Source organism: Patella vulgata, chromosome 2 (genome assembly GCF_932274485.2).
Source record: "Patella vulgata chromosome 2, xgPatVulg1.2, whole genome shotgun sequence".
NCBI lineage: Eukaryota > Metazoa > Mollusca > Gastropoda > Patellidae > Patella > Patella vulgata.
Genome location: NC_065880.2, coordinates 82,780,933 through 82,805,919, shown reverse-complemented (window position 1 = coordinate 82,805,919; position 24,987 = coordinate 82,780,933). Strand labels below are relative to the sequence as shown.

Sequence of the window (24,987 nt, the reverse complement as noted above, 5' to 3'; positions counted from 1 at the left end):
TATTTTGTAGATTTCAGTGTTTTCAGTCTGGGAATGTAATAAACTGTGTTAGTATGTAATGTTATATAGATAACATACGTAACTAATTAATACATTAGCTGGTTGGAGGTCATGGTGGCTAAGTGAGTAAGACGCTTGCTCGCTAGCCTGGAGGTCGTGTGTTCGATCAAAGTTCATTAAGATTTCCCCTTGTCAGTGGTGCAGGAGGGGAGGGCCTGACAAGGACAACTGTCTAGTCGTTCGGATGGGACGAAAAACCGAGGCCCCGTGTATACATTGATGTGCACGTAAAAGGTCCCTTGGCAGATGGAATTCGATATACGAGTAGGAAATAGTGTCCCGCATAACACAGATGACGTATGCCCGTCTTCATTAGCCCAATCGGAGCAGAACAGTAGGACGTTAAATTCGTTCCCTTTCGTTAACTAGCTCTAACATCATATATACTGATAAAACCATGGTGTTAATTTCAATGTTCTCATCATCTACGTGCAAAGAAATACGAAAGCAACAAACAGATTTTTCTTTCTCAGATGCAATTTTGTGTTAAACTTTGACTCAAAAATCAAAATGTCTATTTCGTCAGATTTTGTTATTAGTTTGTTTTATCAAATTTTGTCTTCGTTGAAAATTGTACGTTTATTCGTTCAGCCAGTGTTGATATACAACAGATTTTGTCTTTCACTTTCAACACAGTAAGCTAAACATGAAACTTTTTAAGATAATTAATTACCCTAAATATTCTTTTGAAGATATAGAGAATCTCCTACCAGTCTTTTTTGATATAAAAAAAGACGAGTAGGAGATTTTATTTATCACCCAATCCCTTCTTACATGGACAAATAGATAAATATAATTCTTTGCTGTAGATTTCACTTTTACTGAACATTACGGCGTAGTGATGCATCATTTTTTGACAGCAATTCAACCATTGCAAAGTCCTTTATATTGGACCCAGTGTTTCCATCAAGGTCAATTGAATAACAATAGTTCATTTTTAATTTAAAAAAAAGTTACTTTTAATAAAATGAACCGGTCTTTGAAAATAAAAAAAAGTAGTTCCTTTTCAACTGACCAATCAACTGACTAAGGAGATATCGCGGTAGATTATGAAATATATCACACAAGCGATATCTACTGTAGAATGTATTATTGGGTGATAAAACTATTTACCCAGAATATTCTTTTTAAAATAATTGATTACCCTATATATTCTTTTTAAGATAATAAATTGCTTTAAAGACAGAAAAATATCATAAATTACACAGTGTATTCTATTGCCAAAGGACATGTAAAAACATCTACAATGTATTTTTCTTCGTTTTTGTTAAATATAAAGATAATTGAGTCTGTTTGTATTTTTGATAAAATACGTTCAGTTAACACTCAATGATTAACACGGTTTGTGTCCTAAGGACCATTTGTGAGCAATATTCTAATCCCCAGTAATTGGTGTTCTTATCGTATCGTGAATTTGTCTTTTATTGAACGGTATTTAGAACCGTTAATTAGTTAAAAGTACACCTCTATCGATTTTATATTCTACTTTAATTACAAGGCACAGTTTCATCCATGTTTATAATTCATTGTTTTTAAATGGTTGTTTAAAATTGCCAACTGTAATCAGTTTAAATGGATAACGAACTGAAATGAAATGGAGTTTAACGTCCTACTGTTCTGCTCCGACTGGGCTTACGAAGACGAGCATAAACCGTATAGTGTGCTATGAGCGAAATTTTGCCTGTACTGCGGCGCTACGACTTACTCTTATATCGAATTCCAACTTCTTTTACGTGCACGCCAATGTGTACATGGAGCCTAAGTTTTTCGTCCCTTGCCACGCCCTCTGTCTTGACACACTGACAAGATTGGATGAACAAGAGAAGGGGACATCCAGATGAACTTTCGCGGCCAACACAGGGGTTGAACAGGGGACCTCCAGGTTAGCGACTCCCTTAAACTGATACCATGATTGAGACGACACACCGCAATCCAAACTATTTGAAAACCATACAAATTAATTCTGTGCGATAAAAATCCTAAGTTATGTTAGAAATAGGGATGGTATTTTAGTCCCATCTGAACAATTAGGCATCTTGGACAATTCCGAAGAAATTACTCGGCCAACACCGGAGGCGAATCCGAGACCTGGCGGTGAATGAATCAGTGACTTCCTCACTGAGCCATCGTGACTCCCTCACTGAGCCATCGTGACTCCCTTGCCACTGGGGCGTGGTTTCGCTTGTTAATGATGCTGGACAGGTGATCTGATAAAACCCGGCGGTGAGTGAATCAGTGACTTACTCACTGAGTCATTGTGGCCTTCTTGCCACTGTGGTATGGTTTCATTTGTTTAGGGTGCAAGACAGGCGATCTTACAAGTAAAAACGTCTAGTCGTTTGGATGGGTCGAAAACGAGAACCCGTGTACACATCGAAGTGCATGTAAAAGGAGCCTTGATAGTGGCAATGAATGAGTAAAATGGTGTTTAACGCCCTACTTTTCTGCACTGAACGGGGAAATGGGGACGGGCATACGCTATGCAGTGTGATATCAGGTAAATTTTGACTGGGCAGCATTTTAATTCCAACTTCTAGGGGTTCTTCTACTTCCACGCCAAAGTGTACACAGGACTTCAGTACTTTTCCTCCCATCCGAACGACCGGGCCAGTGAGATCATAAATAATAATGTCTGTTACAATAATCTTTTGTTATTGTAAGATAAGAACAAATTTCACTTTAAAGCCGTTCCCCTGGAGGCGGGTGGGGACGGGGAATGATCGCCTCGTGGGATATCTCTTGTGTACTTCGGTTTCTTCACACTGCTAATTTGTGTCGAATGAACGTTACACCAACAGGTTTGTCATTGAGTCAACTGGCGTGGTTTCGAATCCCCAGTTGTACGTGACAAGGAGTAGGGTCGCCTGTCTAACCTCGTTAGTTTATTCTGGATCATCCGGTTTTCTCCCACTGCTAAAGACCCCTACGCGCAAGCGAATTATAGAAATAAAACTGAACCATGTGTTAGTCCTAGTTTGTGTCGAGTGGACGTTAAACTCCATCTCTCTCTCTCTCTCTCTCTCTCTCTCTCTCTCTCTCTTTAACACAGTAACGATCTACACGTAATTATTATCCCCAATAGCAGATGAAGATCACTATAGCAATATGGCAGCGAGTAGCTCTAGCAACCCCATCTTTCAAGATTAATAAAGCCGTGACAGATATTCTATTAAAGCAATCACAGAGTCGAATAATGGGTTAATTTGCTAAATGGTAGAAACAATATTAGTAGAAATAAATACTCGGTTTGTTAAGAGCCATCGATCATTTGACTGTCAGCTGGTAGCGTCGAGTCATAACCCAATTCTTTTAACTTAATTACCTCAAAAGCATTCTTTCATTATTATATGAGCAAAGTTTTCTTTACTTGTTCTGAAACATCAGAGAAACCGATCTGACAATAACGTCATCCACCAGGTTTTACTTAAAGATTCATTATGTAAGATTTAGATAAAGAGCTGGGGCCTGTTTCACAAAATTTTAACTAAGATAAAATCCAAATTTTTAGTAATTTGATTGGATAATATTAGACTGATTGTAGTGTTTAGCCAATCAAAATTGAAGTATCTACTAAAATTTGGATTTTATCTTTAGTTAAAATTTCGTGAAACAGGACCCAGGTCGTTCTTGCTTTAATAGTTCAAAAATAGATAATGCAAAATGAATATATTGAAAATTTCATTCAAATTACTTTATTCTGAGCCACGTTATCACTATTTGTAGTTTTGACAAGATGTGTGCTACCTTTGTTTATTATCGTAACCACGGTACTGGTATATTCGTGGCTTAGCCTCGCTACTCCAATTTTTAAGTTAAATTATTAAATGGCCGAACTGTTCCAATCTAATGTCTAGCATCCAATGGCACCGAGAGTTGATTATGGTTTTGTCATGTTAATAAATCTCTAATTAGTATTTATAGAAATGAAATATGAAATGGAGTTTAACGTTCTACTGTTCTGCTCTGAACTGGGCTAAAGAAGACGGGCATATGCCATACAATGTGCTATGAGGGACATTCTGCCCGGACAGCGTAATTTATAGAACATTTATCTTAAAGAAAGACCCGCATCTTTAAAGGGGCATATTCTCTTTTCTTCATTTAAAACAAACTCATCTACACACTCGATTATTAATCCCGGAAATGAAAGGAGTGCAGTCCATACAATATATTGGCCATTTTGATATATTCTTTCATTTCAATGATTATGAGCACAATGCGAATGTGGCGAATTCTGCTAGGACTTTCCGCTAATTCTCCGAACTGAGACCACTTGTGCACATGAAGACCTCGGTTTTTTGGCCGGTCTGAGTGACTAGACCAATTTAATTGTGGACCTAACATATTTCATGGGGGATTTCCCGTCTTCATTATCCCGGTTGGTGCAGAAAGGTGGGACGTTAACCTCATTTTATTTGCATCTTCTGTTTCACTGTCTATGTATGCTGACGTGCCTCATAATAGATCTAATCTATGGTGATCAAGTTAAAACAGGCTTGCGTAACCACCTTTGAAGTAGAACAATATTTTATACAGTATAGAACAATGGAAGGTTTTGGAATAGGCAAAGTTAAAACTCGTTATCGCTATATCATTCACTTCAAAGAATGAACCAATGACATATACCGTACAGCAACAGAAGGGATGGGATTTACAGTTTATAAACAAATCGCTTAAATTGTTTCTTGCGCTTCTCGACACAAACAATTTATGTTTAACTCTTTTAGTCTGCTTCAAGATACATTACTCCTAGAAAGCCGCATGTACACGTTGGTGTACACGTACTAAAAGAACCCACGAAAGTTGGAAATGAAAATGAAATGGGGTTTAACGTCCTACTGCTCTGTCCCGACTACGCTAATGAAGCCGGGCACACGCCATACAGTGTGTTATGTACTCTTATATCCAATTTCAACTGCCAAGCGTGCACGCCAATGTGTACATGGGATCTCGGTTTTTCGTCCCACCGGAACGACTAGACAGCTGTCCTTGTTAGGCCTTGCGTCCTGCATCACTGACAAGGAGGAACCACGTCGGAAAATCCAGATGAAATTTCTCGGTTAACACCCGTGAACTCCAGGCTAGCGAGCCAGCGTCTTATTTACTTAGTCCCTTGGCATTTGGAATTCGATATAAGAGTAGGCCGTAGCACCGCTATCTGTGCACATTGTATGGCTTATGCCCATCTTCAATAGTCCGCATGGTACAGACTTGTAGGACGTTAACCCCTATTTCATTTTATTTCCTTTGTTTGTCTTCCGGAAATAGGTGTACCGGAAATAGGTGTACCTATGTAAAAGAACGAAATGCTGTTGTTATTAGTTTTCTTTAAGTGGATATTTGCACAATATGCAATTGTATTGTTTGCTTTGTCAACATAATGAACTTGAAGCACTCAATGTATTTACGCAACAAATATTCCTGTATTGAATGAATATTTTCCTGGCACCATTCTTTATTTTTCTAACCAGAAAGAGGCGGATCTTGTTTATCGGAAATTTTCACATTGTGCGAAATATTCTTTTACTTTTTTTTTTCGCTTGAATTGCTTTATTTTCTTTTCTGAGCTTTCTTACCCATTTGAATTTTTTACACGTATGACCTATCGATTTCGCGCATTGTTCCATGGTTCTGCATCAGAATTATTTAGATTAGTCCGAGCGACAAGAAATGATTTATTGTACAATATTGTCTTTAGGGACGCGCGTTTAATTTAATTAAATTGTTTAAAATTCAGAACAAATGCAAAAACAATATATATTTGCCGAATTAGTTTGATTAAAATAACATGTCAAGCGGAAGGATTAGAAAGATGACTTTGTTAAAGATACATTATGGGAGATTAGATAAAGAGCTGGCAGTTCTCACTATAATAGTTAAAAACTAGTTAAAGTAGCTAAGTCTCTTAACTCAATATCATCCCAAATCTTCAACATTGAAAACACGATTTATTTGTCAAATTAAATCAACATTCATGTTGTGATCTTACCGGAAAAAGATGGGCTTTTGATATCCAATATTTAAGACAAAATAAACATTTTACCATTGGTACACGAATCGTGTACCATAATGCGCTCCAGCCCCAGTTGTATCAAGAGACTCGAGGGACGAGGCTAGACACATTGCACCAAATCAAACGGCTTATGTAGACTGGAATAACCAGACGCTAGAAATTTGCACTCGCTTGAGACTGCTGGCTTATTTCGCCGAACATAACTGATTTGAAATTGGAGTAAAAACGGAAACTATTGAATGTAAATCAGTTTTTATACATTCATATTACAGTATTATATGCGTTGCGACCCACTATTGTCAATTTCTAGGTCCCAAATGTTAGCGATTTAGCTCCTTTAATGTAAAGGGCGTGTGCTGAAAACGTTGGTTTGATTCGAACATCATATAAAAGGCATTAAAAAATACATATATCGTCTTGTATGGGCAATACACATTGTGTTGAAAAATAAACAGTATTAGCACACTATAGTCTAGTTAAAGATACATTATGGGAGATTAGATAAAAAGCTGGCAGTTCTCATTATAATAGTTAAAAACTAGTTAATGTAAAGGGAATTTGCTGAACATTTCAATCAAACTGATTCACTCTTAACCGAGAATTTAGCGATTGAATTTTGGGCTTAGTCTCAATCATAATTACTAAAGCCGGTACGATAAAATACATAGTCTCGATCATCATTACTAAAGTCGGTATGATAAAATACATAGTCTCGATTGTTCATTTCTTGATTAAATCATGAATGAGAGTAGAGCAGCAGATCGGATCCTAATCCAGTAAATATCGCAGCCTAGCGATGACATCGAGAGTTGATTATGGTCTGGATATGTTAATTAATGCCTAATTAATAATTTAGATAACATTTCAGGCCTAAAGAAAGACCTGCAATAGGCAGATTTAGCTTTTGCATAATGTGTGTTTAGGATATTGCAGTTTCGACAATTACTGAATTAAATAACTATTGTATATCCTAAGGAAGTGAAATGAAATGAAATGAAATGGGCTTTAACGTCCTACTGTTTTGCTCCGAACTGGGCATAATGAAGACGGGCATATGAGGGAAATTTTGACTGGACAGCGGCACTGCGGCCTTCTCTTATATCGAATTCCATCTGTTTTTCATCCGATCCGAACGACTAGACAGCTGTGCTTGTCAGGCCCTCCGCCCTGCATCACTGACAAGGAGGGACCACCCCAGAAAAATCTGGATGAACTTTCTCGGCCAATGCAGGGATCGAACTCCTGACCTCCAGGCTAGCGAGCCAGCGTCTTACCCACTTACCCACCGTGATCCCCCTATATCCTAAGGAAAGGATGTATGTCGATTAATTCATTCAGCCAAATCATACGTACTACAGTTTTCTGCCTTTGCCAAATTCGTAAGGAGAATAGTTCTTCTTCGTGTTTGTTTTAAGATAAGCTATAAAATAGCTTAGTCCAGGTTGTTAATGGGCTCTCTTAAAGGGACAATAACACTTTTGCTGGCTTGACAGCTCCAGAAAATAAATAATAGCTTTATTCTAAGTATTAGATGTTTAAGTGTCCTACCTGTTGCGTAAATTATCCATTACATCCTATTTTACTTGTCCAGATGGTTCGAAAATATTTTTAAATCCAAGTCACATTTGAAAAGGTTTACGTTAGGCTTTTCAAATCATTTAGTTGAACTTTTCCAATTTTTTAAATTATGTGTGTTAAGATGAAATTTGTATCATCAATTAATTGGAATATTGTAAAATAGTACAATTTCTTGACCAGAATAAAGATTGGGACATATTATTCAGTTACTACAAGAGTGGTATTGAGCCTTTAAACAGCGATGTTTTTGGAGCTCAGAAGCGAAGTCGATTTTAAAGACTTCCAATCAGATTTCACTTCCGTTTCATTTTATATTTAATTGTTGTAATTTTGAATAAATCAGAAAAGTAAAGAATGCGAAATTTTAATTTCACTGAAAGATTAAGGAACAGCTTTAAAGAACAGAGATGTCACTTTAATCGGGGCAGCTGATATTTTAATTACATTATACGTACTGTCAGACATATTTGTTTAAATCAGTCAAGAGGGATGGGGTGGGGGTGTTGGTGTAGCGTCCATTCAACACAAATTAGCAGTGTGAAGAAACCGGTGGACCCAAGAGAAAACCCACGAGGCGACCACCTCCACCACCTTCAGGGAAACGGCTTAAAAGTGAAATTTGTTATTTTCTTACAATAACAGAAGATCTCTAAACCTTCACCATGCCAGCGAACTGCTCTATCTATGCAAGTCATTGTTCGATCCCGGCTGTGTTCATGACAAATAGCTGCGTCTTCTGCATAAAACCGTAGGTCTTCTAAAGAAACACCCCCTGCGTGGAAGCGAATTATTGAATAATTATCGAGTCGGTTTAAATAATTGAAACATCAGTGCAACTTTTTTTAAGACCGGAAGTATACATCGGTTATCGTCGCATCTTTATATTTCATTGATGAAGATTGAAGAGTCAGTTTCGTGTGATCAATATGTGCTAATTAATCGGGACTATAATATAGGCCAATAGTCACTATTATCCTGATCAATGTCTGTTTATAGATAAATAGGAGAATTTGATATTCCGGATATTGACCCATGTCAATGAAAATTAATGTCCTCCACAGTGATAGCGTTTTCAATATAACATTATTTCAAAGAGCGACTGGACCACAGGGGATGAATCTTAGTCGACAGGTCACAAAGACTTGGTTTCTGCGTTGTCTAGGAGATAGTATATCAAATTAAAAGCACACACACACACACACACACACACACACACTTACGGTGGCGTGCAGATGTATGGTGATGCTTCGCGACAAAAAGATCTAAGGCGTGCGCTTTAGATCAAAGGGTTTGTAAATGGGGCAAGTGGTGTGGTTTCGATTACCAGCGTGCACATGTGCGTGACAAGGAATAAGCTCACCTATCTGTCCTGTTTGGTTTTCTCTGGGTCCTCCTATTTCCCCCCTCTGCTAAAGACCCCTACTCGCAAGCGAATTGTTGAATTCAAATTAAACCATATTAGTTCCGATTCCCGAAATGATCTAGATGTAGACGTTACCCCACCCCAACCTCTCTCTCTCTCTCTCTCTCTCTCTCTCTCTCTCTCTCTCTCTCTCTCTCTCCACCGTAATTTTGCAAATAAATATTCTTGAATTCTTGAGACTAACATGTGGTTATCTTTTGTGTATTTCAGGTGTGTTATATTTCATCAGTTCGACAGTAAATCCAATTCTCTACAACGTCATCTCTAAACGATATCGACTAGCATTCAAAGAAACCTTGTGCTGTTGTATAAAATCCACTCCTCTACATCCACGTGACAAATTCTCACCAGACAGGGACCGAATCGCTTCAAAAAAGTCGGTTGATGGCGTACAAAGAAATAAAACAGGAAGTCACGTGTCTTTTAACGATAGGATCGCGCGGAAGCAGAAGTCTGTATCTAGTGACGCTGAATCGCTACGTGTACAGTTACTCGATTCACCAGTTGCCCGAAAACCAATCTTAAGGAATACCTCTGTTGAAAGTCAGACCTGTGATTCACCACTTCTCAACGATACACCACGTGACAGTCACGTGACTAGAACTGCATCCAATGGATCTGCTTCCCACCACGCGTGCCTAGATCCTATGGAAGTTCAATCGTTTCCGGGACAAACAATTAACTCGGTTTCCGCTGTTTAATCAGTAAAATTGTTTAGATTTGTTTCTCAACTTAAAACAAAATTCAATGAGGATTCTATATAATGACGTCCAAAATTTTAACTGGGGATGCTGGCGTCCAAAATCGTGACTGGGGATGCTAACTTCCTCTCACAAGTCTTGGGAATGGCCTCATACCGAATTTACAACAAGAAAAGTTTACATTGTATTTAAGTCATTTCTCTCATTAGCAAAAGCTGAAATGAAAAAGTGGTTAGATAATTGGTCTAAACGCAACCAATGTAACAGACGAATTAACTCTTTTAAGCTTCGAGACACCTGGAAATGAAGTGGAGATTAACTTCCAACTTTTCTGCACCCACTGGGCCAAATGAAGACGGGGATGCACCGAGGACCTGTGTTGTGTGAACTATGCTATGGGCTTTACAGGGTTAAGGCTTGTGTCTCAATAGGTGTCTTTTGAACGTCAGTATATCGTTAAAAGAGGATCTGTGTTGTATAGACAATATTGTGGGCACTACAGGGTTAAAGCCTGTGTCTCAATATTCTCTCACTGCCTTAGTATAGGTGTTTTGATTATTAGTATGAAACGGGGCCTATGTTGTAGAACATTATGTGTTGTATGGACTATGTTGCAGAACATTGTGTGTTGTATGGACAATGTTGTGGACACTGTGTCTCAATATTCTCTTACAGTCTTAGTATAGGTCTTTTGATTATTAGTATGAAACGAAGCCTATGCTGTAGAACATTATGTTTTGTATGGACTATGTTGCAGAACATTGTGTGTTGTATGGAATATGTTGCAGAACATTGTTTGTTGTATGGACTATACTGTGGGCACTACAGGGTTAACGACTGTATCTCAATAGTCTCTCAAAGTCTTAATATAGGGGAATTTTAAATGTCAGTATGAAACGGAGGCCTATTTTGCAGAAGATTATGTGTTGTATGGACTATTTTATGGGCACTACAGGGTTAAAGCCTGTATGGACTATTTTGTGGGCACTACAGGGTTAAAGTCGGTATGGACTATGGTGTGGGCACGACAGGGTTAAAGCCTGTATGGAATATGTTGTGGGCACGACAGGGTTAAAGCCTGTATGGACTATGTTGTGGGCACGACGGGGTTAACGACTGTGTCTTAATATAGTCTCTAAGAGTCGTAGTATAAGAATTGTTAATGTCAGAATGCAACGGGTTGTAGAACATTATGTTCTTAACTAGTGTTAGCATGCGCGAGGAGATCTTTAAAATACATGTAATATATTGTTGGTCTACTGGTCGATCTTTCAGTACTATTGTATAAATAAATATCATTTACCATTGTAAATCGGATGAGACCGGGTGATCTAAAGTGTGCACTGGAAATCACAAGGTACGTCATATACAGGTCACAATTCTACGGAATACACTTACTGCTTATTCATATTGAGCGACGTTGCTCAGTAATAAGCAGTATTTGTATTCCATAGAATTGTTACCTGAATACTCCAGTTCAATTACTAAATGCCATTGTAGAGGGATGAGGTATGTCGTTGAGTCGTTGATTCAATACCAAGCTTGTACGTCACAAGGAGTAAGACTGTCCGCCTAACCTCGTGGGTTTTTCGTTTCCTTATATTGTTAAAGGCCTATACGTACCACACCCTGCTCTCTCTTATAGATTAGAATATGTTGTTGTTAGAATAGCTGGTAGGCGTAGAAATAGAATGGGGATGGCGGAACGGGGGGAGGGCAACGAATATACCGGGGTGTGGACAGTAAATATAACGGGACGGGGCAGTAGATAGGACGAGGGTACCGGGATAGGGAGTACAGTAAATATACCGGGGTGTGGACAGTAAATATACTGGGACAGGGGCAGTAAATAAGACGAGGGTGACGGGGGGACCATAAATAAAATGGATTAAGGACAGTAGATATCACGGGATGGTGAAGTAAGTAGAACGGGAGAGGGGAGGGCAGTAAATAGAACTGGACGGGTGCAGTAAAAATAACGGGACGCGGCCAGTAAAAAGAACCGGGGAGGGGGAAAGAGTAAATGGAGTGGTAAGAGAGAGCACTCACATCGGGGGTGTAAATAGAGATTGGAGCAGTAAATGGGACTGGACGGGTCAGTATGTATTAACAGGGTAGAAATATAACTCGGGGACCGGGGGGGGGGGCGGTGGCATAGGACTAGGATAAAGCCACTATTAGCAGTGCGTCTTTTGAATATCTAGGACCATACGTCCATGAATCGGATACGGTTTATTAATAAAGACGGTAGTTTATAAATATCCCCTAAAAACCTGAATATGCCTCAAACACTTGAAAGAAGACGGAACCCCCGCTCTCAGGGTCCAATGACCTCACCTTACCCCTTTGCATTCCACACTTAACCATAGAGAAAACTTTCTATTGTAAAAAAAAGCACTTTGGATTCACCTCGTGGGATTTCTCGGAATCCTCCGGTCCCCGCCCCCCACTGCTAAAGACCCCTACACACCAGCAAATTATTGAAATAAAATTTAACCATATGTTAGTCCCTAAATGACCTGGTTTCTGTCGAGTGAACGTTACCCCCCATCTCTCTCTCTCTCTCTCTCTCTCTCTCTCCCTCTCTCTCATCTCTCCACGGCCTCCTCTTATTTCGAATTTCAACTGTCAATATAGTTCTTTCACTTGCACGAAAACATATACACGAGACCCCTCTGGTTTCTCTAAAAGACAGCCATGGAATACACAGGTCAAAAGTCTATTGAATACAATAACTGTGTATTACTGGTTTACGTTTCGACATGATAAAGACCCGAGAAGCTTAGTCGCACCGTCACTCAGTAAAACAATAACTCATTGTATTTCATGGAATTGTGATACGGGGTAATTTACGATACGTTAAACCCAATACCTCTCCTGCTATTAATATGTAAATATTGTTGAATCACCGAGGTAATTTACGATACGTCAAACCAAATACCTCTTCAGGTGTTGATATGTAAATATTGTTGAATAACCGAGGATAAAATAAGTATATAACTCTTTTTAAAGTTTGTATAAATATATACATAAATGTTTGGACATCTACACGAATTATCAACATAATCAAATATATGTAAAAATAGAAATGTACTGAATATGTCTTTTATTATAATACAATTCATATTTAATGTTTACACCCGTGCATCGTGATCGTCCCGTCGTTCCACCACCCCGGTCTTCCCCACGTTAAACAGTCGGGACCACCCTCTTATTGCCTTATCTAGGCCCTTCCCATAATGGACCATCGAAATCGCCCTCCCATTCCCCTGTTCTGATCTTCACCAATATCAACATCATAACAATTCTCTTATTACACCATCCCGACCTTCGCCACGATAAACAACCGGGAAAGCCCTCTTATTACCCCATCCCGATCTTCCCCACGATAAACAACCAGGAAAGCCCCCTTATTACACCATCCCGACCTTCCCCATGATAAACAACCGGGAAAGCCCTCTTATTACACCATCCCGATCTTCCCCACGATAAACAACCGGGAAAGCCCTCTTATAAAACCATCCCGACCTTCCCCACGATAAACAACCAGGAAAGCCCTCTTATTACACCATCCCGATCTTCCTCACGATAAACAACCGGGAAAGCCCTCTTATTACACCATCCCGACCTTCCCCACGATAAACAACCGGGAAAGCCCTCTTATTACACCATCCCGATCTTCCTCACGATAAACAACCGGGAAAGCCCTCTTATTAAACCATCCAGATCTTCCCCACGATAAACTATCGGACCATCCTATTATTACACCATCCCGATCTTTCCCACGATAAACAACCGGGAAAGCCCTCTTATTACACCATCCCAACCTTCACCTCGATAAACATCAAGAAAACCCTGTTATTAAACCATCCAAATCTTCCCCACGATAAACAATCGGACCATCCTCTTATTACACTATTCTCAACTGGCGTGGTTCCGATTCCCCGGTTGTACATGACAAGGAGTAGGGTCGCCTGTCCGACCTCGTGGGTTTTCTCCCAAAGCGCAAGTCTATTTTTCAAGTAGAATTGAACCATGTTAGTCCCGAAATGACCTAGTTTTTGTGTCGAGTGGACATATTAGGCCCGAAATGATCTAGATTGTGTCGAGTAGACGTTACCCCACCCCAACCACCCTCTCTCTCTCTCCCTCCCTCTCTCTCTTTCTCTCTCTCTCTACGCTAAAATGTCCCTTTCATTGATTATATGTAAAAAGTACAATGTACAAAGTCTTAATGCCGGTAATGATAAAGTCAAAATACCTCTAAGACAAAAGTTAAATGTGAAACGTCAAATGCAATGTGCCAAATGTCAAATGATTTATTGGCAAATGCTGTTTTTGACGCGTTTACATTTTACACTTCCCTCATTATATTTTTTATTTGCGCTCTGCTGTATCACAGTTGTCCTTCACGCTTTCTACATATAGCATCTTCCGCAGAGCATTAATTTTTATACGCAAATAAAGGATATATTTTGTGCCTTATTAATATATACGGAAACGAGACCGAGGTCATCCGGGCACACTATAACCAGGCTTAAAAATCATATGTCAACGAGATACTAACAAACGATGAATCCCAACTGCCAAGGGTGCTTTCACCTGACAAAGGACCTCCGTTTTTCGCCCCAAACGAATAGATGCTGTTCAATGCAAGCCCCGCCCCCCCCCCTCCGTCTTGCACCACTGACAAGGAGAACCAGGCTTAGTTAAATGTCGACGAGATAATAATACAAGATGAGTTCGGTCCTTTGGTACTAAAAGTGTTGGGACGGGTCTTCATTATTTTCTTTGATTTAAAGTTTTAAAATAAAAATAGAATTACCCATTGTTCAGATGCTTAACGAATTGTGCCACGCAGCATCATTGCCACGCATTCAAATAAATACACAATAAGCAACCTAAACAGCTTAACAACGACCATTACAACACGGGTGTAAGGGGGGGGGGGCATGCGGCTTAAATTATAAGGTATAGCATTCAAATAAATAGACAATAGGCAACCCAAACAGCCTAACAACGACCATTACAAGGCGGTTGTAAGGGGCGCGAAAGGGGGGGGGGGGGTCAAGCGCTTTAGGTTATAAGGAACATCGATAAGCCAAATGTTTAGGTTTTGATCAAAGCCCCTAGTCATCCGTCTGTGTGTTTTGTGGTGTGGGTGTAACGATGAAATGGACTATGGTGGCTTTGGTTCAGCATCTCATATTTTCCCATCTGCGTGCAAGCGAATTATTGAATAAAGATTTCACATATTTCATAATGTTATGTTTCAACGGGCCGACAGAATGATTTAAAAAACATTCCTAGTGCATTGGAAATAATGTTTAGTGGTAATTAGCCTTCATAACCTCGAAAGAGTGATTTCCCTTGAGCATAACTCGACAGATTGCAATCTCTACACGAATGAAATCAGTTACATTTTTTTAACCTAACAATGACGCCAACCATAATTTTAACGTTGTTCTCCAGAGCTTGTATAAACTGGCCCTAGGTCTATTGGTAGTATTGTGTCTGTCTTGGTGGGTTTTTTTTGTGATGTCATGGGAACCAACTGTGCTCCATCGTTTGTTAATTTCATCCTCAACAAAATCCTTTTAATAATACACAAAAATTAATTTTTAGTTTTTTAATCCATGGTTTCGTTTGTTGGTCATTATGCTTGCGAAGTTTGGTAACAAATTGAAATGGGGTTTTAACGTCCTACTTTTCTGCATCACGACATAACGTAAATTATGAAGGACATTTTGCTAGGGCCTACACTTATTTCAAATACCAACTTCCAGGGGATATTTACGTGCACGCCAATGTGAACATGGATTTTCTTCCCATCCGAACGACTTGACACTGCCCTTGCCTGGACCTCCGTCTCAGTTCTATACCAGTGGCGAAGGGAAGCCGGGCCGATAAATCCCGAGCGAACCCAAGACCTCCTGGTTAGCTAGCCAGCGTCTTACTGATTGAGCCACCAAGGTTCCCAGTGTAAAGTTTGGGGTTTTCCGCATGGCTAATCAGTAGATCAAGTACAACTTGGTGTTAAGAGATATATTTTAATAGGTAAAATTTGGGCGAATTACTGAGGTAAAATTTTTTCCAGATACAGTTAACCTGGAAAGAGTTCAGATGGGGCCCTATGGACCAGGTTCCCCACCCTACCCCTCTCCCCCAAATAACAGTATATTAAATTCACTTGGTATTCCGTGTTTATGAAAGGTGTAAGTTTTAGCTATTGTGATTGGGCTGGTCGGGGGGGGGGGTATTGTAGCTTATGAAATTGAATGTTATATTTTGTTAAAAAAATGATATGATAAATAGTCATGGACACTTGATATTTTTTGAGAGTATGTTCACAGATGAAGAACTTATCGCCCCAACAGAACCACGGAGCTGCATGTGCGACACGCAATAGCGCCATACACGTGGGAGGAGTTCATTGTCAAATTTGACACTTCAAGGAAGGTTTGATGAAAACTGCCACGTGCTGGTTTATCCTATACATGTTTGCTTTTCTATCGGTTTTTGCATAAGATTTACTGTTTAGCGTATCTTTGCTTTAGTGTGTTACGTTTAATTTGCAATGATACGTCTTCAACATGAAGAACGTCTACGTGCTATTGACATGCTTCAAATGGGTTCTACACAGCGAGCAGTAGCCAACATGCTTAATGTGTCACAGTCTGTGATCAGCAGACTGTGGAACCGGTACCAACAAACACGATGTTGATGATAGACCTCGTTCAGGTCGTCCTATAGCCACTACACAAGTCCACGATCGACACATTCGTACACAGGTCCTGCGAAATCGAGGACAAACGGCCAATCAGCTTGTACCAAGTTACAGGAATTCGAGTTACACCCCAAACGATTAGAGATCGGCTACATGCAGGCTATTTGCACGCGCGAAGACTGGGTGTTGTGCCTCCATCACCTCGCCAGCACGTGGCAAACAGGCGTCAATGGCGTGGGCAGCGTAGAAATTGGGGTAATCGTCGATGGGCGCGTGTAATGTTCTCAGATGAGTCCAGATTTACTTTGGATTTCACCAATAGGTGTGCTCGCGTTTGGAGGCGAGTAAATGAGCGCCATGCTAACGTTAACGTCAGACAGCATGACAAAATCGGGCGTGGGTCTGTTATGGTGTGGGGATGAATCACCATGGCTGGCAGAACGGACTTGCATATTGTTCAAGGAAGGGTCACTGGTGTGTACTACCGTGACCACATACTGGCATCGATAGTTCTGCCCTTTGCTCACCGTGCAGGTCGACGTCGCATCGTTCAAGATGATAATGCCCGTGCCAACCGCGCTGGTGACGTGAATGGCTACCTCCAGCGTCACCATATTGTCCATATGCCTTGGCCAGCCATGAGTCCTGACCTTCCCCCTATAGAGCATATCTGAGACATGTTACGCATGATTGGTGGAGGAATTACTCATTATTAAGACAAAAATCAAAAACGCCCATTTTCACTTTTGACAGAGTTTCTCTTTGCGAGTGAATTAAGACAAAAATCAAAAACGTCCATTTTCACTTTTGACAGTGTATCTCTTTGCTAGTGAAATGGGGTCGTCAGATAAGCCGCCCATATGAACTGTTTATGTTCATGTGTAGTCAATACAGTGGTTACCCTTAATAAAAACAGCAGTGCATTTCCGCAGTTTTGTATTGTTTCTGAATATCCCCTACTTTTTTGAAGAGTATATTTGGGACCTAGAACTTGACACAAATGAGTTGCAACACATATAATAATGTAATATGAATGTATATAAACTGATTTACATTCAATCATTTCTGTTTTTATCGTAATTTCCAATCAGTTATGTTTGGCGATATACGCTAGAAGTCTTAATCGGATGGCAATCTCTGACATCTGGTTACTCCAGTCTACACCGATAGTATTTATTGTGCATGCTCTCCAGATAAGAATATGGGGTCACCGTATGACATGACTTGTGGTATATGTCTAGCCTCGTTCTTTGAGTCCCTTGTTACAAATGACGCTTAAACGCATAATGGTACACGATTCGTGTACCAATGGCAAAATGTTTAATTTATCTTAAACATTGGATATCAGCAGCCTATCTTTTCCAGGTAAGATCATAATATCAATGTTGATTTAAATTGACAATCATTGAGTTAGAGACCTAGCTACTTTAACTGTAAAATACGACTAATTAGATACTGGAACAATAATAACTAATCAATATCTAATGTTTATGCTATGCTATATTTTAATATTATATCTCGTTAATCAGTATCTAATTAGATACTGGAACAATAATAACTCATCAATACCTAATGTTTATACTATTCTATATTTTAACTCGTTAATCAGTATCTAATTAGATACTGGAACAATAATAACTCATCAATATCTAATGTTTATACTATTCTATATTTTATCTCGTTATTCAGTATCTAATTAGATATTGGAACAATAATAACTCATCAATATCCAATTTTTATACTATTCTATATTTTAACTCGTTAAATAGTTCTTTAATTTGTTGGGAGCCTCGGTAGCTCACTAAGTAAGGAGTTGGCTCGCTGACATGGGGGTCCTGTCTTCGACCCCGTTGTTGGCTGAGGAAGATCATGGATTAACCGAGGTGGTTTCCCTTTTCAGTGATGCAGGACTGAGACCTTGGCAAGGGATAACATATAGTTGTTCGGACGGGACGAAAAACTTGTTATATAGAAAGTCAACTTGCCCAATTTTATTGACGATTTGTCATTGTTTATACATACAGTATATAGAGTTACCTTTTTTTAAATATTTACAATGGGGTATAATATTATTTTGTCATTGTTTCATCACATACAGTACATATAGATACCGATTTCTAAATATTTACAATGGTGTACAATATTATTTTGATAATTTCCCACTTAGGAATCTACTTTTATAACCTTTTTGTCTATGATTTACTCAGTATTTTTATCCAACGCAAAAATATTAGACGATAATGAACCTTAGAACAAAAAGTCAAAATTGCTTACTGGTGATGCAGTAGACCTGCTATAAACTCTATAGTTATACTAATAATTCAGAAGTTGGCATAAAAGTAAATATTGATGACAACATCCGATGCCTTCATCCTAGATAAACAATAGTGTCTTGGTTAAATCTTGATTTTTAAACACAAATACTGAAAACATAACTGCCGAGGCTGAACAAGGAAGTTTAGATATCCATTAACGATATAGCAATATTGGTGATGCTGGTATAGATGCAGATCAGGATGCTGGTGAGGATCACTATGCTAATGGTGATCATGATATCGAGGAGTAGGAGGAACATAGCGATGACGGCGATGGTAGTGATGGTGAGGATTAGGATTAGGATGCTGGTGAAGAACACAGCGACGGTGGTGATGATGGTGACGACGAAAGCGAGGAGGTAGTGGAGGAGTTGCACAATGGTGTACATGTATCACAATCATGGAAGTCATAATATTCTTCTGAATCGTAAAGATCTATACAAAATTCATTTGTAGTATAATTTTCAACATCAAAATCGTAGTAATCATCCCCATCGTCCTCATTATCTTCAGTTTCTAAGTTGAAATATTCATCTTCTAATGAATATTTCAATAAGAGGAAATTCTGCACTGTTAATGGTAACTTGAGCTGGGTAACTTTGTCTTGTATGTTTGGTCCCAAACGTTGCCTTATAATTCTCCTACACAAGGACTTTAAGCAAATGTTATTACAAAATAAATGGAATTCTGATTCTTTTGACACTGGTCTAGTTGCCTGTGCGTCATTGTACCTGTACTCATCTTCCATGAAATGTAAAATGGAAACAATGTCGATCCTGTCCGCCCCACTTTCATACAACAATTTTCTATGATCGTTAAGTTGACAAGATAAGAGATACAACATCGAGACAAAGTACATCCTGTTTTGCCTATTCCGTCCAAGATTCTGAAAGCAATAGTTTGCAGCCATTAGGTAACTAATCAGCTTCAAAGCATCCGATAATTCACCAAGATGCATAAACTCCATGGCCACGTCAATCATCTTTTTCCCTGTTTTGTCTGTTATATCTACTCCAAAACCATGGATAATGTATTTACAGAAATTAACATCTGTTATCCGATCGAAGTCAAGATACTTTACCATCGACTTTCCAAACTTATCCAATATCTTACAATCAGCACCGGCTCTGGATAGTTGTTTTACGAGGCCATATTCTCCGAGTTTAGCAGCCAGCATTAAGGCAGTTTGTCCATCTTTGTCCTGTGCATTGACATCTATATCTGAAGACAATATAGCAGCTAACAACCCCGAGTCCCATTCAGTGTAGCAATCACGGTAAATACTTTTTACGAATCCAATAATACAGAGATGTAAGACAGTATGTCCATAAATATTGCTTATATTAGTAATGCATCCATGCTGTAACAAAGCTTGCATATACGATTTGTTGTATAAAATAGCTGCAACCATTAATGGTGTGTTACCCGTAGAATTTATACGGTTCATATCAATCCGCTTATCAGTCAAAACGACATTTAAAAAAGAAAGAACAGGGCAATTCATAGAGGCGAAAAAAAGAGAAAAGTTTGTGAAACGCCTGGCTAAATAATGTAAAATGTTGTCACCGTTTTTATCCAAACCATCAAAATCAACCATATTGGAATCTACCAAATGCTGGAAATAAGCATAAGAGTGTTTCATCACGTGTTTTATTAATTTATTGTCGCAGTCTTGTGTTCTAAATTCCGCACCAAAACATTCCAACAACTTCATTATTTCTATGCTATACTCACCACGTCTGCACATTTGATGCAAACAGTAATAAACAGCAGATCTACCGCGGCCATCTTGTTTGTTAATATCTGCACCATATTGATGAAGAAGTCCAATAAGTTCGGTGTTGCTGTTTTGTACAGCTAACATTAAGGGCGATTTGCCTTTGCTATCGGACAAATTCACGTCACAGTCATTCATTTTTAGCAAAACATCAACAGCATTTAAATCGTCATTTTGTACTGCCAGATACAGAGATGTTTTACCGCGATTATCTTGTTGGTTAATGTCTGCACCATATTGATGAAGAAGTTCCATAAGTTCTGTGTTGCCACTTTGTACAGCTAACATTAAAGGGGATTTTCCTTGGTTATCAGACAAATTCGCGTCACAGGCATCTGTTTTTAACAAAACATCAACAGTACTGTTATTGCCATTTCGTTTTGCAAAATTCAGAGATGTTCTACCGCGGCCATCTTGTTTGTTAACACTAGCACCGTCGCAGCCATTGATTTTTAACAAAATATCGACAGCATTTAAATAGTCGTTTTGTACTGCGAGATATAGAGATGTTCTACCTAGATCATCTTGTTTATTAACGTCAACATTGTGTTTATGAAGAAGCTCAATTAGTTCCAAATTGCCGTATTTTGAAGCTAACATTAAGGGCGATTTTCCTTTGTTATCACACAGATTAACATTACAGCCTTCCATCTTTAACAAAACCTCAACACTGCTGTTATTGCCATTTTTTACTGCGAGATATAGAGATGTTCTACCTCGATATTCTTGTTCATTGACACTAGCACCGTGTTTATGTAGAAGTTGTATAATTCTGATTTCATTTTCTATTGCAGCCAACATAAGTGGTGTGATCCCTTTTCTATCAGCTAAATCCACACAAGAGTCATTTGTTTGTAATAGCATATTTACAGCAAACTCGTTGTTGGATTCCGTAGCGAGATATAACGGGGTTTCACCAAACTTATTTTGTAAATTAATTTGTATTCCTGTGATAATTAATTTCTGTAAAATCACACACGCGTTGGGTTTCGTGACAATGTGGTGGAGAACTGTACATTCATGTTGATCTACTGCATGAACATCAGCACCATGATCTATCAAATATGCCAATACCGATACAAATCCCCTATTGGCAGACATTAACAAGGGGGTCATCATTTCTCTGGAACAAATATTTAAATCCGCCCCTGCTTCAACTAACGCCATTATTAATGGAAGACACGTGGTCTCAGACTGTCCCAATTGTATAGATAAATGTAAAGCTGAAAGACCTTCGACATGTGAAATTTTATTGATCATGTCCTTCACCTTTTGGTGTTTCAACAAAATAGAAACTGTTTCTAAGTTCTGTTTCCTGCAAGCTAACATAAGAATGGATTCACCCTGTTCCGAATTAACACAAAGACTTGGAAATGATACTAAGTATTCCAGTGTTGCTGTTTCATCATTACGAACGGCTTGGAACGATGCACACCAACATCCAGAATCCATCATAGTCTAACATGCAGTAGAAATCTTAACTCTAATGAAATATATGTACGTATTCAGCTCTGTTTAACTGGATTACCTCGGTAAATCTGAAAATAGTTTTATTTCTATTGACTAGACCCGTTTATTGTATCATGCCGAGAGTAGGGTGGGTTGGTGGGGTGATGGGTCATCAAGTATAACGTGAGTCTCCAGGTCATATATTATCTATGGGTTAGATCCCGCTAATGTACGTGACAAGAATTATGATTCATCTGTGATATGGAGGTTGGGTGGCGCAATGGTTAACGCGTGCACAGTGAGTCAAATCGCGTGGTTTCGATTCCCTGCATGTACGTGACAAGGAGAAGGGTCGCTCGTCCAACCTCCCGGGTCCCAGGCCTACGGTTTCCTCCCACTGCTAAAGACCCCCACGGACGAGCGAATTATTGAAATAAAATTGAAGCATATGTTAGTCCCGAAATTACCTATTTTATGTCGAGTGGACGTTCAACCCATCTGCTGTTTGATTTAGGTTGATATGTATGTCAAACTAAGCCACCGTATAAATAGGGAAGTAAATATACATATCCATATACCCCTATATAACGCGATTGTTATTTATACAGAGATCCTAATTGTATTTATATTACACCATTGACTGGCAACCAATGTTCGAGAAAAACTGATTCAATTAAGATATATAAAAAAGGATAAAAGTGTATATACCTTAATCTTAATAGAAGACAAGCCATTCTCGTCGATCATATAAGCAGAGTTTCACATCCAGTATTGTGTTTTTTTAGGTAAGTTACGTCAGTTCACTGGGAAAGCCCGATTATTTTGAAAGGCTTGTTGCGTGGGGTGTTTGTTCTTTTCTATATGGCTATCAATAAAACGTCCTTGACACTCGCTGTGTTTAACTGCATTTTTAAATTAGTGGTTGGGATAAAAAAAAACAATCTCAGTGAATTACGTTCGAAACGACGTATTTATAATATAAGTAATTCTAAGATATTTGGTGTGTGTATAATATCACACGGGCTGTGTGAATTACGTTCGAAACGACGTATTTATAATATAAGTAATTCTAAGATATTTGATGTGTATATAATATCACACGGGCTGTACACACTCTAAGGTTGTGTATATGATACAAAACAGTTAGGTTATTGTTGTGAGACTATTTATTGCAATGTTTAAAATACGAAAAACTAGGCCACTTTCTTTGTCAGTCTCGGAGGTGCTATTCGTGATAATTGAGATCCAGTGGCATTTGTAGTCGATAGGCTAGTCTCCTATCTCTCTGCCGATTATCATTCTCGCTTTGCACTCGTTAACACACCAATCTCTTAAAAAGCTGAAAAACGGCTGACGCTTCTACTTTTAAGTAGATTCAAAAATGGGATTATCCCCCTTTAACCGGCTTCCGGGTCACGTATACGAATGAGATGCGTCATGCATCAAAGATACATTCCCACGAATTTATCGGGTAGTTATTATTTCCAATTAGAAAATGGATTTTTTGGTATATCTGGAAATTAGAGACAACTAATGCTTTTAATAAAATACTGGCTTTCCTGAACCAAAAAGATCAGTGGGGCGTGTACAAGACATTAAAGTGAGACCCCCCCCCCCCCCACCATCAAAACAAAAACCAGTAGCAGTAAGTCACGGTTTTTATTTGTTGATCTTATATTATGTGTTGATCTAATGGAACACCTTATATGTTGATCTAATGGCTAATAATTTAAATTTACTTGCAATGTCCAATACTGTGGATGACATTCAATTAGCGACTTGATCGCTTTAAATTTAAGCACAAGTTCTCTTACGTTGTAAATAAATAACCCACTTGTATACATAACATGTCATTGTCTGCGATATCATATGGGTGGAAGTGGGCGTTAAATAACGCTACTTTACATAATCTCTTTCAGAAATCCTGGAAACGGCAGTTTTAACTCCTGAACTCTTTTGAAAAAGGCCATTAGCCAATCGAAATCCAAAGATGGCGGCTACTTTCAAGCAAGTCGAGTATCGAGCAACGAAATCACATGATTGCGTTACAGTCATTCCATCCTAAAATATAGAACTAAAATTCATTCATGATTGAAAATGAAAAACACCGAACCTATTTCGCTTTGTTTGTTTTGGGGTTTTTTTGTTTCTTTTTTCTTGTATATTTCAACATTTCGTTTCACTTGTCTTCGTTACTCCATGATCTAAAAGGGTTGTTTAAATGAAATGAAACGCCCTACTGTTCTGCTCCGAACTACGGCCTACTCTTATATCGAATTCCAACTGTCAAGGGATCTTTTACGTGCACGCCAATGTGTACACGGGTCCTCGGTTTTTCGTCCCATCCGAACGGCTAGCCAGCTGTCCTTTCCAGGCCCTCCGTCCTGCATCACTGACAAGGGGGAACCACGCCGGAAAATCTGGTTAAACTTTCTCGGCCAATGCAGGGATCGAACACCCGACCGATGTTAAATAATCTGATCTTGTCAAAACACTCACAATATTGCCCACAATAAAGCCATTTGACTGAGATTTTTCAATACATTGCCCAAAATAAAGTTATTTGAATGGGATTATTCAATACAGTTTTTATTATCTATCTTTCAACTTTTATAGCAAGAAGGGACAACTCTTCATCTAAATGTTACATAATATGAGAGAGACAAATGGGGTTTAATGTCCACTCGACACAAACTAGGTCATTTCGGGACAATGGTTTTTCGCTTGCGAGTAGGGGTCTTTATCAGTGGGAGGACCGGGAGAAAACCCACACTTGTCACGCACAACCTGGGATTCGAAGCCACGCCAGTTGACTCAATGACAGGCCGTATGATACAGCGTGCACTTGCTAACCATCCGGCCATCCAACCTCTCTATATAATATGTCTTTAATAAAGTTAAATAAAACATTTCTAAAATCTTGTTACATGTATTTCAATTTTAT

At 38.9% G+C, this 24,987-nt stretch overlaps 2 protein-coding genes across 2 annotated transcripts in view; one reads left to right on the top strand and one right to left on the bottom strand.

Moving 5' to 3' along the window:
- Window positions 1-12,891, top strand: part of LOC126811493 (pyrokinin-1 receptor) — a 117,012-nt gene extending 104,121 nt beyond the window's left edge. Inside the window, exon 6 of the mRNA XM_050537158.2 lies at window positions 9,285-12,891. Coding sequence (XP_050393115.1) covers window positions 9,285-9,775 — 491 coding nt within the window. The 3' untranslated portion in view covers window positions 9,776-12,891. The remainder of the gene's footprint in view (window positions 1-9,284) is intronic.
- A 5,115-nt stretch (window positions 12,892-18,006) lies between these two features.
- LOC126809958 (serine/threonine-protein phosphatase 6 regulatory ankyrin repeat subunit B-like) lies at window positions 18,007-22,118 on the bottom strand. Its single transcript, XM_050534835.2, has one exon. The coding sequence runs from the start codon at window positions 22,047-22,049 to the stop codon at window positions 19,116-19,118; it is 2,934 nt and encodes a 977-aa protein (XP_050390792.1). The 5' UTR covers window positions 22,050-22,118; the 3' UTR covers window positions 18,007-19,115.
- Window positions 22,119-24,987: the final 2,869 nt, after the last annotated feature.